General features: G+C 38.2%; 1 protein-coding gene across 1 annotated transcript; it reads right to left on the reverse strand.

Moving 5' to 3' along the window:
• Positions 1-241: 241 nt before the first annotated feature.
• On the reverse strand, positions 242-16,103 carry LOC140171385 (cilia- and flagella-associated protein 53-like). Its single transcript, XM_072194630.1, is given in 9 exon segments — positions 242-1,155; positions 2,631-2,847; positions 4,223-4,441; positions 5,711-6,014; positions 6,912-7,085; positions 8,818-8,911; positions 8,914-8,928; positions 8,931-9,045; positions 15,821-16,103. Coding segments are annotated over 9 exon segments (1,548 nt in total). The 5' UTR covers positions 15,890-16,103; the 3' UTR covers positions 242-814.
• Positions 16,104-18,280: the final 2,177 nt, after the last annotated feature.

Here is an 18,280-nt window from a genome sequence, read left to right on the forward strand (position 1 = left end):
TAGTTATGGGGTGGACCCCAAAATGCGAAGTATATCACGGCAAAACATGGGTGTTTTGTTGATGAAAAAGTGTATTTCCTACCTTAATAGTATTTAAGTAATAGAATTTATGTACGAGTGATATAAAACAAATATAAACTGTCTTAAATTTGTGTAAAAGATGTATTGTTTCCATTCCACTCGCCGTTCCGCTCATGAAATGGAACAATCCATCTTTCACCTCGTGTTATATTTCACCATCACACTCATAGACAGTTAATATTTGTATACTAGCGCATATGACGCCAATGGCACTCTGTCGATCGTGTGTCTGTTCGGTTATTTTGATGTATTATGACCTTCCCACACACTGTGTATGTACAGTGTTATGGGCATCGCGTACGTGTCAACTAATATTATGATCGTATTGATTAAACGAAACATTTTGTCGTTTAATTAAAATCTCAAATTTGTTACATTTACAATACCCAAAGACTTGATTTTGTTCAGGTATATTACTAGATTAGAATTGTGTAAAATCAGAATTTAGGGCATCCTCCTCAGTAAATGTTACAACATGGCTTTAAATCAATTGATATTCAACTTTGAAATCAATGAGTAAGTGTTCAATGCCATCATTGAGGCTTAACATGTTTGATTTTGCAATCAATGGCTAAGCACTGAGAAAGCAACAAAACACAGGTTCTGATAGCAAATCAGCATTCATTTTGCTATAAAACATACCAACGTAGTATGGCTTTATTTTACCTTTAAATTGAATAATAAATTCTATTAATATCTAATAACTATTAAATTTATATCATGTGTAGTCTCATTATGAAGACTGCGGCCGACTACTTTTTCTTTCCATATGAGCCTTTCTCATTGGGTGAATCTTATCAATAACCGGCCTAGCGAGGGCCTCCTTCAGCTTAGCCTGATACTGAGCCTCAGCCTCCAGTCCATGTATATATAGTCTATGTTCCTCATCTTTTTCAACTTCTTTCTGTCGTACTGAGTAGTCCACTTGATCAATCAAATCTTGTTGATATTTGAGATTATCTTGGTGGATGGCTGCGTTCTTTTCGTCTTCCAGACGGTTGTGTTCTGCCATAGCCGCTAACATCGCTTCGCTTTCACGATTGGCTTCTTCTTGCGCTAACATATTGGCTGCCACTGAAAAGAAAATTGTAAAATAATTACATTATCATAAGGTATGTATTGGGCTATTCCATTTAAAATCTGTACACCTGTGGAAGATTGAAGAAAAGTCTTCCACAGAGGGAGTATGTTTTCAAATGTAATTGGCTAGAGTTAATTATAGTAAAACCAATACTGCCTCTGTTTTATGGCTTTACCTATACCTTTGACAACTGGATGGAGTATCCAGTTGTCTATTCTATTTAAAACTGATATTCCCTCTGTGGAGGACTTTAGCTAAATCTTACACAGAGGGAGTGTGGATTTCAACTGGAATTATGGCCCACTGTTTCCAGTGAGCACTCAAGAATGATAGTGTACACATGGATAACCAGTTTGTTTCCTGATACCCCTAAGCAAGTTTTACACTACTACGAGAGGTGATCAGTATGTTTTCAGTCTTTTGCATGATCGTAAAAAACTTTCATCAAAATAATACATAAATGGGGTAAAAGGTCAACATCCAAAACATACATGTAGGACCATAAATAAGCAAGTAAATTTTTACACCAAATTTGGCTCCTTTCCAAGGAAGTTTTTGTTAAAACCATTTTTGAACTAAATTTTCACACAGAAAAAACACTGAAAGCTATCTTAAATTTAAAAAAAAAACCTTTGTCTCAAAATTCAGTGTTTTTAACCCCTAAACATGATGCATTAATTACTTGCCTGGTCACAAAACACACCCCTTGTCACTTTTTTTTTACCGTGGAAAGACAAAAAAGTAACACTTCAAGTTTACACATTTGTGATGTGATCAAGCTAAGGGAACAAACCAAAAGATCAAGGACATCATTGGTCTTTTGGCTTGTTCCCTAAATGAGTCTGATATTGATCAAATTCAAAACATGAGCCATTTTCAGAGTTTTATTCTGCTGAAACCCCATCATAAGTAGACTTACAGTACAGAGATATGGCCATTTTAGTGTTTGCTCAGATGCCAGTCAAGTGCAGATCTGTCGGAACATGCTTTTCAATACTGAATAAATGCTAACCTCATCATGACATCATCCAAGCAGCAAAGTTCATTTCCCATTGAAAAAGCAAAGCGTTATCCGACGGATCTGCAGTCGACTATTCTGTCAGAACAATAAAATACAAAGGGAGCTGAATACTACGTGACTTCTCTCTAGTTCGAAGGTTCTCTAGTCCAAAGGTTCTCTAGTCCGAATATAGAATAAGGGTTATGGTTAGGGTTAGCGAGCCTTATTCTATAATAGAGAACCTGATATTCGGACTAGCGAACCTTTTTCAGAATTCGGACTTGCAAATGGTAAATTACGTGTTTGGACTAGCGAACCTTTCGACTAAGGAACCTTCGGACTGGGGAATCTTCAGACTAGAGAGTTGTCACTGAATACTATATCTCAAAATCAATATTCCTGACATCCGACTCATTTTTGCTTGATCACATCACATTTGTTCATTCCACTTTATCACACAATACTCACATCTTTCTTCCACCTGTTTCTTCCTAGTCTCCAACACATCCTTCATGAGTTTCTTGCGTGCTGCTCTCTGTTTAGCCCACTCGTTGAGTCTCTTCTGCCATTGTCGTTCAACCTCGGCATTGATCATGGAATCGATCTCAGCTTCACGTTGCTGCTCTGCGAGGTACTCCTGGTGCAGGTAGTCTCGATATCTTTGGTCTTCTTCCCGTAGCTCTTTCTGTTGGACAGAAAAGTTAATAATATCTGTTCTAAGGCTTAATTCATAAATGTTTATTAATACACTCCTGGAACCAAGTAGCCAATCAGAATAGATAAGATGTTAGATAAATATGCAGAGTGCAGGGATGTAGAAAGTGATTTTTTCCTAAGGAGCAACTTTTTTATATTTTCTCCTCCCAAATGCACCATATCCTCAAATCCTGCATCCCTGGCAGTGTCTAATAATTGTACTCCTGTGGACTACACACCAGTGTTTTCAAATGTGTACGGGTCACATAGCCCAAGTCATTTTGCTTGGAGATGCAGGCATATTATATTGCTTGTATTTCCAACAGTTTAACGCTGAATGTTTTAAAACCTATAAATAAAGAACTTAACACAGATTTGTGGTCCTAAAATTACTGAGTTACATGTTCATTGATAACTGATCACTGAATAAATGCAACACTTCACTTGAATCACTCGCTCGCTCACTCACTCACTCACTCATCTTACTCACTCACTCATTTTACTCACTCACTCATCTTACTCACTCACTCATCTTACTCACTCACTCATCTTACTCACTCACTCACTCATCTTACTCAATCACTCACTCACTCCATCACTCACTCACTCATCTTACTCACTCACTCACTCATCTTACTCACTCACTCACTCATCTTACTCACTCATCTTACTCACTCATCTTACTCAATCACTCACTCACTCATCTTACTCACTCACTCATCTTACTCACTCACTCATCTTACTCACTCACTCATCTTACTCACTCACTCATCTTACTCACTCACTCACTCATCTTACTCACTCACTCACCTTACTCACTCACTCATCTTACTCGCTCACTCACTCACTCATCTTACTCACTCACTCACCTTACTCACTCACTCATCTTACTCACTCATCTTACTCACTCATCTTACTCACTCACTCACTCACTCATCTTACGCACTCACTCACTCATCTTACTCACTCACTCACTCACTCACTCACTCACTCATCTTACTCACTCACTCATCTTACGCACTCACTCATCTTACTCACTCACTCGCTCATCTTACTCACTCATCTTACTCACTCACTCACTCATCTTACTCACTCACTCACTCACTCATCTTACGCACTCACTCACTCATCTTACTCACTCACTCACTCACTCATCTTACTCACTCACTCACTCATCTTACTCACTCACTCATCTTACGCACTCACTCATCTTACTCACTCACTCGCTCATCTTACTCACTCATCTTACTCATATACTTACTCACCTACACTCAATCAAAAACCAAATCAAACTCAAATCCAAGTAAACAACCAATGACGCAATCAATCAATCAATTTGTTCATCAATTACTCAATCAACTAACCTTTCTTTGTGCAAATTCTAGTGCTTCATTTCTAGTGTCAGTAAGAAGTTTCTCAAGTATCTGCATATCAAGTGCCAATTCCTCTTGCATCTCTTTGGCTTTCCTCTTCATCTTTAGTCGGATGTTCTGAGCCAGGTCATCTCTTGTTGACTGCTGTTGTTGATGTTTCTCATGAAGCGCCCTCTGCTGTTCAAGCGCTCTCAGATTACGTTCTTCAGTCTGGAAACAAGAATTGATTTATATTTTTATTAAATAAAGATGGGGAGTAAAGAAAGCTGAGCTGACATGGGGTTCAAACTGGACACATCTGGAAATAGAATGCAAGACATACCAATCCCATTTTCAAATTGAGCTATTTGCAGTTGCTCAGGTGCTGGCCAGGATTACAGCGGGGGACTGGACATTACAATACAACCGGAGGATCAGTGAAGACGCGGCTTTTAAATATTTTTAGTAACAAATTGTTTATTTTTGTTACTTTGTAATGTTACTCACAATTCTCATTTGTTTAGAAAATAAGCTCATGCAAAAGCATAGACATTTCTATCATGGTTCTTGTGATAAAATAATGCTTGACATAATTTGTAAATATACTGTGTCATGTGCTCTATTTTACAGACTTTTAATATCTCAGTACCACTGATTAATCTGGGAAAAGGCGAAAGTGTAATACCATTTGTAAGATTTCATCAAGCACATCTAGACACTACGAGATGGTTTCTGACATCCACGGTACTGAAGTATTCCTGTTATGCCATTGACTGTTCCACATGATATTCGCCGATCGCATGGTCATCTCAAAAGATTGTAAAGATTCTATCCGCAAAGTGTGTGTTGAGTACGCCTGTCAAACGCATGCTTTAATTGCCGCGCACGCTTTACAAAAGCCTTCTGGCGCGTTGCCAGGTAAGAGCGAGAAACAAAATTGCACTTTTGCGCATGTGTTTGCGGGGAGGACCTCGTTTTGATAGTAAGATGGCAGATCCCTGCAAAGGGTGAATACTGCTAGTCACGCTCTTGTTAAGCACCTTAATTCATTTGGACGCCTCAAAGCAGTGATGGAGACTGAACAAAAGAATCAGATCATTTCTTCCATGAGCACATCATGTCTATCTTTAGATTGTGTATCTACACAACACCAGGACTGATTGTGACAGTCAGGGGTTAACACCCTACTCTTTTCAAAACTGACTGTGAGATACATGTACAGGTATCATACATGCTTCTCTGAACTGACAACTTGTCGCCTCCCTGAAAGATGGAATACTCTTAATGGTTCATTTACCCAACTCTAAATGCACCATGTGGAGAGTAGAAGTCAGCATTTAATCTACGGATGTTGCCAATTAAATCCAGACATTTTTTCCCCCCAAGTCAGTACCCCGCTGGGAATCAAAGCCGGGATCTACCAGAAGTAATCATCCACCGGGCCACATTATTGTGTTTCAATTGGACTCATTTTGAAGTCAACTTCTAATGCACCCTTACCAATAGTCTGCCCTCTTCAGCTTTGAGTCTCCTCTGCTCCTCTCTCTTAGCCTCCAATGCAGCCTTCTGTTGCTGCAAAGTGTCCAATGTCTCTCTATTCCTGATATGCTGCTCAAGGGCTTCTCTCTCCTCCCTTGCAGCCTTGTCCAGTCTATCTTGTTCCCATAAGGCTGCATACATGTCATCCAATTCTTTCTGATTCTTATCCATTTCTTCTTTCATACGTAGCTGTTCCCCTCGCTCCATGCAGACTTCGTCCATGTGGCGTCTGGTGAGAGTTGCTCTAAGTTCTTCACATTCTTCCCTGTAATAATTATCAAATAATGTGGTAGTGTAAAAAAGCACATTGGATAGTAGGGGAGGGAAGAAAATCAAGATGACAATAAGTGGGGAGCGCAAACCCACAACTTCAGAGACAACCTTTGCCGATGGTACGATTTCTCTGCTATATATAAACAGGAACCACTATCATGACTATGGTTATAGTTTGATCAGCTCGTAATAGGCGGAAATGTTAGGCTTTTACCACTACGCTGAAAAGTAGACCCACGTTAAGAGTGCCATTAGTTGCCATATCTTTATTTTGTGTGTTAAAGAAAGATAGGACTTGAATTAATAATTTGTGATGCTTCTGGCGATATGTCACAAGACAATTCTCAAAATAAAATAATTTACGTTGATATTATGTTATAAGGCCCGCCGATTACGAGCTGATCAAAGTATAACTAAGATCACTCATTTGTGATTTGTTCCTCCAGAAAGACATTAGATACACCAACCAAATAGATCGACCTACAACCTAAATAATAATACCAAGTTTGCTACAAATCGGAGACATGTATTTCTGAAGTGACTGTAACCTGGTACATTACTTATTAAAAACACAGGCAAAACACACACAATGGTTTACCAAGCGTTTGTTAGTAACGAACGGACAGAAGGACAAAGGTACTGCTTGTGCTTATAAAATCCTATCCTATCCTAGAATTTCAGATTTGTTGATCCATGGTACGATAGACGCTGGAATTCAATAGGAATTTCATTTTTTTACTCGATCAGTTGAGCTCAAAATTAAGAAAGACTAGAGCATGGTGAAAAGAAAACATGGATATTTATCAAAAATCTTTTTACTGCTTTAAACACATGTAAAACAGTACTAGGTTAAAATTTTAGTAAAAAAATAAGCCAAAGGTTTCTTTACCTCCATCTCTGATCCATTTTTTCAGCCACTATATGAAGTCTTTCTTCTTCTCTCTTTTCCTTTAAGTAGCGTGCCCGGTCTCTCATCTTTGCTTGCCTTTCTATCATGGTTTCTTGACTTTCTTCCATTTCTGTTATATACTCGGCTTCTTCTTTTGCTAGCAAGTCTCGTAATCTGTGGAAGAAAAAATAAACCAAAAAAAATCTAAATGTTACTATTTAGAGTATCCTGGTCATTACTAAGTTTGTGAAAAGCAAACAAACTCGTTAGTAAAATCGAAATTGAGGTAAAAAGCAAGAACATTCTATTTTTTGGTTTGCCTCAAGTTCAGTAGTGACATACATGTAGGCGCATATTTTGCCGGTTGTAGTATCAAATCATGTGCATAAAGTTAATCATGCAGCACATCCGGGCGGCTTGTTGGCATGCTTGCAGGACAATTGCAAAAAAGTAATGGTATCACTACCAAACTGGTGGTGAATCAAGGCTTAGATATCAGTAACAGAAACATATAGATATTCTGAGTTTGCCATCCATCACCCCTCAGTATTATCATGAAAGAGAAACACATGATCAATGAAAATGGCTGAACCCAACTTGAATCTGAAGTCACTTTGAAATTTTGATGTGACTTTTAAGATCAATTGCCTGTCCTAAAGAATACCATTAGATATTTCAAGTACAACTCTTACACATGTGACATAACTGCACTAATAATTAATTAGGGTGATGATGTACCACTGTACCACCTTGATACATTTGTACAGGAGCAGATTGTTATTCCAAAGGACCATCTTACTATAAATAGGGGAATGTTGTGACTGACTGACTATGTGTGTGGGCATGTCAATGCAAAGGCTCCGTCAGTTTCGATCCAAACATCGCCAAAATCATATGGGAATGTCCTGTTATTAATTTGGTTGAAAACGGTTAAGAATTGGCCTCAAAATCAGTGAAAATGTGGTCCGTTGCTATCCTAGGTAAACAAAAAAAGTAGTAAGTTGCTAAGTTAGCCCTGTGCGTCGCACTTTTTTGTAATTCTGAGAACAAAGTACAAAATATGGTTCAAGCATGCATTTAAATTAACATGTCTATTCACCAATCTTTGCACAAGAACAATTGATGATACAAATGAAAAAGAAAAATCTGAAATAATTAGGTGATTACGTAAATGATGCATACTTGAACCACATTTTGTACTTAGTTCTCAAAATTACAAAAATGACTTAGGCAATTAGCGTATCAGGCTGACGATAATTGTATGTTTTCAAATGTCTGCGTAATGTACCAGTCTATCTTACAGACTTTCTGACTCATACATGTAACTCACAGCTGTACCGTCAGGAGTCAGGACCCTTGACACGTTCATCATCTGATACTTCTCTTCTCACAACTCATGTCCGGAAAAATTGTATTGGTGATAAATCGATTGATGTTCCTGCTCCCACACTGTGGAACAGCCTCCTAAGAATCATCAGGGAGGTATGTAACACTGGCATGCACTGCCAAATTTCAAAAAGGTTTTGAAGTTTCACTTCTATCCATCCTATTGATTCTGTTTTTGCTTTTGATTTGCTTTTAGAATACGCAATTTTGGAGGCCAAAAAACGCACCCTGATTTTAAAAAATGCAAAAATCTGTGATTTCCCGCTTAAAACGTAAATTCTGAAAAAAAACAAAATTAAAAACCACACACAAAATTTTGAAGATTTTTTCAAAAATGTCAAAAAAAATGCATTTGGAGCCAAAATACGCCACAAAAAACGTAATTGCGTATTCTTAGCAGCCCTACTTTAATATGGCGCTTTGATCAAGTTGGAGAGGCACCTTATTAAATGTTGTTTTATATATGCAATGAGGTTGTCAACTGGGTCACCAACACTTGACACTCATTTCCAATTCTTACCGTTGTCGTCTATCTTCTAATGTGAATTCTGACTGTTGCATCAAGTTAGACACTCTTCTTCGGACTGTGTTCTGTTGTATTCTTTTATCTGTTATTTTTCCCAATCATTTTGAGGTCACATAATGCATTGTATTTGGTGACAGCTACAGCCTCCTCTCGTTGGTCATCTTGTTTCCTGCGTTCCAATATGAGATGATCCGGTGGCAACTTGCTGGGCATTTTGGCCCGCTGCAATTTAACAAGAATGGGAAAATTTGTTGATGAAAGATATTACTGTATGTGGTGCATATACGGTTACTTGCGTAGATAAGATACTGTTTTAGCTGTTGTTTTAGATGGATGGCGCTCACATAAAATAGACACATACGCATTTGCAAAATCAGGGACAAATGCGCGGGAAAAACAGCAAATTGCATGATGATTGCACGTAACTTTTACACATAAAAAACACAGTGACACATGTATATAGAACACTTGCTTAGCACAAGCACATGAGGTACGCGCATTTTGACGGTAATATACGCCAGTGAATCATGCATTTTCAAGCACGTTTGACATCTTTTTACTGTGTGTGTGATGCAATTCTGCATTTATTCAAGACGGCGAATTTTTCTATTGAATACATAATACATTTCTAAGAATTTCTGCAACTTTTTAATCATCTGTTCATCTTTACATGTGACAGAAGTAATGTTAATTTTAAAAAGGTATGTTTCTTCCTTTTTCGATTATTTTAAAATTATTTTTTCAAACTCCTTAGAAAAATGGCTATTTTCACTTGTTTTCAAAAAGTTGTTTTTATTTTACCTTGTTTTTTACCCCATATAATTTCCCTCATTTATCGAAGCCCTGCCCTCCTTCCAATACATTGAACTTACTTCCTTGACTCCAAAGTGTTGGTAACTTTTTAACCATGATGCAAAACTAAACCTTGAATGATGCAAAACTAAAAACCTAGTCCTTATATAGCGAGGCCGAGGGTAGTCTACAGTTTTTGTCAGAGAAGAACAGCAGTTGTGTACATTTTGAGAGTGTGCAGATAGCGTAAACACGGAAGTGGGGTTCTGAATCATTGGCTGAATCAATCAGCTGACATTGAATCATACAATGTAGCAACAGACCGATAAGTCAGGATCGCCCAGCCATCATAGTATGCAACCCACACCTATTTGCCCTCTATACTATACTAGCGTAAAACTTCACATGTTGTCACACCATCCACGGATTTTGGTACTTTTATCGCTGGAACGGTGTGACGGTGTTTCTAGATTTAATTTAAGTTAATTATCATGTCTTCGACTAAGGCCCGTAACCCTTATTCGATTAGGGAATTCACGGTGATCAGTGTACAAATTAAGTGGTAATCTGGTAGTCCTGAAACCCAGATTTGCCGACGGATAACCAGAAATTCACTGCAGGTTATCTGTGGGACACCCACACTTTTTTCACCTTCATGCAGAATCAAAATGATTCAGTCCCGATATTTTATTAAGCTTACGAAAAATCACATTGCTTTCCAGTTCTGTCTAGTCTTCGTACTCCTCAAAGCTTTTATTAAGTTTCAAACCACCACATCCCCACATAATTAGTTATGCTCAAGTGTGCACTGTGTGGCCTTCTTTCAGTCCAAACTATAGTAAGAATTCCAATTGAATGAACGCAGCTTTTAACAGCTGCACTCGATCCAACCGCGATCGTATATTGCGATTTCAAACTACAACGCTTAACGCATACGACCTTGGATACAATGCTATCCAATCACGAGTGCGTTGGCATGGTTGGATTCACTTCGCGTTACTCACGCACAGTCGCTGCACGCTGGCGTACATCGCGCAGTTTACGCAAATAGTCGTCACGCTATTGAAAGCTGCGTTCATTCAATTGGAATTCCCACTATAGTACAGTGGCTTTGTGGGCGCAACAGCGGTGCCTGTGATGATGACGAGGCTTTGACATCAGCCAAAAACTTAGATTTTAGAATCTTATGACACTGGATTTTGTATTGATTTGTGTCTTTTCTTTTTAATATTTTGAGTACTTAGTAGTTATGATATTTTATTAAATCCCAATTTTGGCGGATATAATAAACGGATTACCAAAAACTCTGGCGGATGACCAGATTTAATGACCTGGTCATCCGCCGGATATTCGCGGATAACCTGATTTTTTTGTCTTAATTTGTACACTGACGGTGATGCTACATCAGCAGTGCGGCGCATTGCCGAAACACCTGGAAAACATAAAACAATGGCTGATCCACACTGATTCTAAAGATTTCAGCAAAGTGGACTGCTGCAAACACACTCCAGGGTCAGGGACAGAATTATAACAATTAGGGGGGTACTACCATAGACATACCACCTAGACCTATTACTGCCTATCCTTTACCACAGCGGGAGGTGAAGCCCCGTATCCAAGGTGATATTGACGGATTGATGGGGTTACTAGGCGCGGGGAAATATCGCATACATGTTTGACGCGCTCGTTTGCGTGATTACTGCGCCGTTATCACCGCGCAAATGCAACATGTTCCATAGACGCGAACATGTCTGCTTGTTTGCGTCCAGGTATGCGTCCTTGTCAAATTCGTTGCTAAGCAGTGTTGGCTTCACTACGCGAGTCAAAGTTATTGGTCTAGGTTCTCGTTTGTCTGGGGGCTCCTACCGGGAAAACGAGACGGAAGACTACCCATACATTGAAACATATGTTAAACTTTCATCGATTTGCAATCGACTGGTTATCCTTAAATTTCTCAGAAAGCGCCGAAAAGGCCTCAAAACGAGCAAATAAAACTGGTGTTTTTACACGTATTTCAATGGGACAATTATTTAGTGGTGTGCGCCCAAGGGCCTAGGAGTAAAACCGTGCTTTTCAGAGATTCAGCCAAAATTGAAATGGCTTTTGATTAAATTGCAGTTTTTCGATTTAAATAGATAGTTTATATGTTAGTGAATATATTTAATGCGTTTTAGATGCAAATTGCGCTAAGATTATTCCCCAGAGGCCTTCAAAGTTCAAGAAATTGCCACAAATTGTGTGAAAACAAGATTTCTTGGATTTAAAGCAATTTGGGCTTAAGGTGAAAAAAATCGGTGCGTGCCGTTTAAAGCTGCCAAATCTTGGTTTTATATGGGCGGGGGGGGGGGGGGGGATTGTTATAAATCATTAACAGTAGACCCATGCAATTGTGAAACGTGATTTCCTCTCATTTAAAACCGAATTTCATCAGATGGAAGGTCAAAAACTATCTAGAGAATTGGAATTTAATGCAAATATAGAAGAGTAAGCATGAATGGTCAAAATGTTGAAAATTTGCCTATTGTCGGAATCCACCATGTAACTTTGAAAGGGAATTTCTCTTGAAGTGAATGTCACAGAGCAATTCTGTTACGAGCGTTTTACTCAAAACATTTTATATTTCAAGAAAAAGATAAAAGAATTAAATTTTATGAACATCAGAAACCCTTGAAGGGAGCACACCACTAAATCAATGCGCCATTTGTGCAACCCTACTGAGTTCCGGTAAAATACAGAAAGTTTTTGAGGTATAATGGGCTGCTCTTTGGACTAATAATCAGAAAGAGTAGCGAATTATAGCTTAAATAAAAGTGTAAAGCCTGTGCATGAATTTGAATCACTAAAAAAGTCGCATTTTATAATTATCGAGAAAATAGGTCCGCGTGATTAAAAATGGGCAGAAACGGGTTTACAGTCATGAGAGCATGTCAAAAACAGTGAGGGCGCTGTTTAGCGGCTCCTACATAGACATACCACCTAGACCTATTACTGCCTATCCTTTACCACAGCGGAGGTGAAGCCCGTATCCAAGGTGATATTGACGGATTGACGGGGTAACTAGGCGCTGGGAAATATCGCATACATGTTTGACGAGCTTGTTTGCGTGATTACTGCGCCGTTAACGCCGCGTCAAATGCAACATGTTCCATAGACGCGAACATGTCTGCTTGTTTGCGTCCTTGTCAAATTCGTTGCTAAGCAGTGTCGGCTTCACTACGCGAGTCAAAGTTATTGGTCTAGGTTCTCGTTTGTCTGGGGGCTCCTACCGGGAAAACGAGACGGAAGACTACCCATACATTGAAACATATGTTAAACTTTCATCGATTTGCAATCGACTGGTTATCCTTAAATTTCTCAGAAAGCGCCGAAAAGGCCTCAAAACGAGCAAATAAAACTGGTGTTTTTACACGTATTTCAATGGGACAATTATTTAGTGGTGTGCGCCCTTCGAAGGGCCTAGGAGTAAAACCGTGCTTTTCAGAGATTCAGCCAAAATTGAAATGGCTTTTGATTAAATTGCAGTTTTTTCGATTTAAATAGATAGTTTATATGTTAGTGAATATATTTAATGCGTTTTAAAAGCGCCGAAAAGGCCTCAAAACGAGCAAATAAAACTGGTGTTTTTACACGTATTTCAATGGGACAATTATTTAGTGGTGTGCGCCCTTGAAGGGCCTAGGAGTAAAACCGTGCTTTTCAGAGATTCAGCCAAAATTGAAATGGCTTTTGATTAAATTGCAGTTTTTTCGATTTAAATAGATAGTTTATATGTTAGTGAATATATTTAAGGCCCTTCGCACTTGATTATTAGTTTCCTGTTTACCGCCCGCGTCAGGGGCTATTTTAACGTGCCTCACTGTCACGTACGTGACGAGATAAATTATTTGTGCAGTGACAATTAACCATCCGTGTAGATATGCTTTAATAGTAGACAATGGTAAAGCCTTTCTTACGGTCACATTCAGGTAAAAATGTCATTTTTTATTTTTGAAACGCACTCTACTTCATCAACACTTTTATCTCATTGCACGAACGTGACGGTGAGGCACGTTAAAATAGCCCCTGGCCCGCGTCCAAAATTGAAAATCTCAAAATAATTAATTATTTTATTTTTATTTCTAATTTTCTCCTTTAAAATAACTTTCAACTACTTCTACTTGCCATTTCTGACTTTAATGATATCAACAATAATGATGAATCAACAAAGGGTACAACTCCACCTTCACTTATTTATAAAATCAAATATTGTTGTGAAATAATTAAATGCCTGCTCCAGTCAAAACGAGTCAATAGTTGCTTATAATAGTTCAAACTAAATAAAGAAAATAAAAGATAATTAATAATTAATAATTAAAAGTCACCTCGTCCCTTTTTCAAAATCTTTAACAGGAAACTAATAATCAAGTGCGAAGGGCCTAATGCGTTTTAGATGCAAATTGCGCTAACATTATTCCCCCAGAGGCCTTCAAAGTTCAAGAAATTGCCACAAATTGTGTGAAAACAAGATTTCTTGGATTTAAAGCAATTTGGGCTTAAGGTGACAAATCGGTGCGTGCTGCTTTAAAGCTGCCAAATCTTGGTTTTATATGGGCGGGGGGTGATTGTTATAAATCATTAACAGTAGACCCATGCAATTGTGAAACGTGATTTACTCTCATTTAAAACCGAATTTCATCAGATGGAAGGTCAAAAACTATCTAGAGAATTGGAATTTAATGCAAATATAGAAGAGTAAGCATGATCTATGAATGGTCAAAATGTTGAAAATTTGCCTATTTTCGGAATCCACTCAAAACATTTTATATTTCAAGAAAAAGATAAAAGAATTAAATTTTATGAACATCAGAAACCCTTGAAGGGAGAACACCACTAAATCAATGCGCCATTTGTGCAACCCTACTGAGTTCGGTAAAATACAGAAAGTTTTTGAGGTATAATGGGCTGCTCTTTGGACTAATAATCAGAAAGAGTAGCGAATTATAGCTTAAATAAAAGTGTAAAGCCTGTGCATGAATTTGAATCACTAAAAAGTCGCATTTTTATAATTATCGAGAAAATAGGTCCGTGTATTAAAAAATGGGCAGAAACGGGTTTACAGTCATGAGAGCATGTCAAAAACAGTGAGGGCGCTGTTTAGCGGCTCCTACATAGACATACCACCTAGACCTATTACTGCCTATCCTTTACCACAGCGGGAGGTGAAGCCCCATATCCAAGGTGATATTGACGGATTGACGGGGTTACTAGGCGCGGGGAAATATCGCATACATGTTTGACGCGCTTGCGTTTGCGTGATTACTGCGCCGTTATCACCGCGCAAATGCAACATGTTCCATAGACGCGAACATGTCTGCTTGTTTGCGTCCGGGTATGCGTCCTTGTCAAATTCGTTGCTAAGCAGTGTCGGCTTCACTACGCGAGTCAAAGTTATTGGTCTAGGTTCTCGTTTGTCTGGGGGTACTACACCCCTGCCCAATTTTTGGGAGACTGGGAGGGATCAGAATAAAAAAATGATGGAGCCTATTCTTGACTGTCATGACTGTCTGTGTAATATTCCTTCAACCAGCTGCCGTGCGGTAAGTCTTAAGCTGAATTTATACTCGATCGCTTTTGCAGAAAAGCGATTTTCACGCATGCTCAATGTTTACTTACATTTCCAGAGCGTCAAGCCGATCAATCGATTCAAATCGCGGAGGCAAAAGCGACGTCGCTTTTGCAAGTTGAAGAAATCTCAACTTCCCAGCGATATCGCTTGACACGTGAATGCGTCAACCAATCATATACAACCAACTGGATCTATTATTTTGCTAATTAATTTACCTTTCTCAATTTTTAACTTTTGGTGATAAATTAATTCAAAGCAATAATTATTGACAGCAACTCATGTTTTAAAAATGTATTTTGTGGCATTTAGAATATTTTAATTGTCGTCTGCAATCGCTATCGCCGTGATAAGTATAAATGCAAAAGCGACGGGCGATGCATCGCAAAATTCGGCGATTGCAAATCGCTTTTTCAAAAGCGATTAATCGCATCGCTCGGCGATCGAGTATAAATTCAGCTTTATACGATGGACAGATAGTATCAGTTTGTGAATGAGGACATCGTACTATGCGACCTTGTACTAAGGGTAGGCGAGCCCGAGGTAAGCTTACGCCTGTGCTGTACGCGGAACTTTATAAATTATTGTTTATTTATAACTTACGATTGCCACTGAATGTGGTGTTGGTCCAGTGACCTCACGGGTACGTCTTGGTTTCTGTGTTGCCAACATTTTGTAGGTAAACTAAAATAAATTCGATGTAAACAAAGTGAAACTTGATAAGTTGATGTGAGAAATCAGTGCACACAAATGCACCCAATTTTAGTTCTTCTAAGATGTTCAAACTTTAAACAGATTTAAGATCCACGATCCTTGTTTTGTTAATTAGTACTGAATGCACTTGAATCTTCAAAAATAATGGGGAAATTTACGAATTTTGCTATTTTTTTCTTTTTTTTTATTCGTCAATGCATGCTCAGCGAGCGACCATTATGGTTTATCGTGACGTCATATCTCCCTGACAACAGGAAATTTTATAGCGCCCTCTAATATTCTATAACCCACAGGTATTCCCAGGAGTCTCACGACAGGTTTGCTCAAATAATGCAACACTTATACAGAAAGAAGATTTTCGTCTCAGATTTTCTGAAGGAGCGTCAAGCTGGAGTGGAGGCGTGTTAAGCAATGTTTTTTTTTTGTGTGTTTGCTTTTCTATCTTCTGAAGATAGCATTTAAAGGAGTATTTCGTGATCCTAGCATCCTTATTTTTATGACATTTTTCAGTATCCACGAAAAAAAGCTTAGGCCTATGTTCCCAAAATTTCAGGTGATTCTGATTTTGCGTTTGCGAGTTAGGCCTATGTATGATTTAGGCTAGACATGATGTGTTGTAACGAAATTCAAATTTCACGATATCTTTGCAAAACGAATTAATCTGCAAAAATTTGTTTGTACATAGCCTAAACCTGAGACTATAATAGTATCAGGCCTAAACATTATATGTAGCCCGGTTTCCAGTGATAAAATCTCAACTTTTTTTTGGAGAAAAGTTGGGGGATGATGCTATGGATCACGAAATGCCCTTTTACTAGGGCTTACAAATTAAATAATTAATACCTTCAGCAGAAGCTACGAAGAAACTCTTTCGGTATAGGCCTAATGTTTTGTAATTTGTTGGCTTCTAAACTACTGAAGATAGCAATTACGGCGGGTTTGTAAAGATATAAAGGACAGTCCATCAGTGTTGTATATAGTACCGAGACCGAGACCAGGCAGTCCGAGACCAAGACCGAGACCCGAGCTGGTCCGAGAACGAGACTAAGACCGAGACCGAGACCGAGACCGAGACCAAGACCGAGACTGGGCTTGAAAGTAATATCATTACACTGTAAAAACAGTGTTTAGAAAGTGCCAGGGTGGCAAGAATGTGTTTAGAAACGTTATGTTTAGAATATGGATGTCATCATTGTTTAGAAATTAAACACCATCACTGACCAATGTTGAGAAATTTGACACATGATGTTTAGCTTTTAAACGTGTTTACAAAGTGGTGGCAAAATTGTGTTTAGAAAAGTGTTTAATCGCTAAACACTGTTTTTGCAGTGATAGGCCCTAATGAATGAGAACTATCTCGGTGACTGGCGTATAGGGTGCCACAAAATCACGCTGTGCGTTTAGTGGCATCCTCATCCACTGCTTCTCATACTTTTGTTATATTTCAAAATGTTCTTCACTATTTTGTAAAAAGAATTTATTTTTCTGTATTCTGTTAACTTTATAATTGAATGGATGAAATAAAACTGAAACTGAAACTGGTGCATGATGGGCCATACAATCGATTTTTAGTGCTAGCTCTTTAAGCACTATACCAAAATTCAATTATATTTCAAAATATTTGGATTTAAAACAAAAGAAATAAGGCGGTTCATAATTCAAATGACCCGTTAGTAATATCGAAATGATAATAATTATTGGGCCCAAAAGCTATAATACTAGAATGCACTCATAAAGCTCTATGGTGCAATGCGCCTTTGATCATGATGGCACATTAAAGCGGTACTACACCCCTGCCCAAGTTTGTGCCTATTTTTGTATTTTTCTTAAAATTATAGCGCATTGGGGACAAGTAAGATATGTATTTTATAAGGGCAAGGACTACAACTACTGCACTGTAAATTTTATCTCAGCACAGACAACAGTTGTGGGGTTACAGTCAAAAATGAGGGAAAACCAATATTTGATCAATAAATCAATAACTACTTGCTTAGAGTTGATGAATTTTCAGTACAGTAGTTGTAGTCCTTGCCCCTATAATATAGGCTACATATCTTCATCATCATCATCAGTCGGCTGCGGAGCAGGCGACTACAAGCTTTCTCCAACTAATACTTGTCACCAATGTGCTATAATTTTTGAGAAAAATGCAAAAATAGGTATAAAATTGACCAGGGTTGTAGTACCCCTAAAGTTGCATGTATCTCTGCATGCCATATGTGTAAGTATGGAATTTGAAAAGGAAAAAAAAAATCCTCCCACCAAAAAACATTTCGGTTTTAAAGAAACAATAAATGCACTTTGTCCTTTAATGTGGACGTTAGGAAAGATTTTAAAATAATCAAAAAT

Source organism: Amphiura filiformis, chromosome 15, assembly GCF_039555335.1.
Source record: "Amphiura filiformis chromosome 15, Afil_fr2py, whole genome shotgun sequence".
NCBI classification, from domain to species: Eukaryota; Metazoa; Echinodermata; class Ophiuroidea; order Amphilepidida; family Amphiuridae; genus Amphiura; species Amphiura filiformis.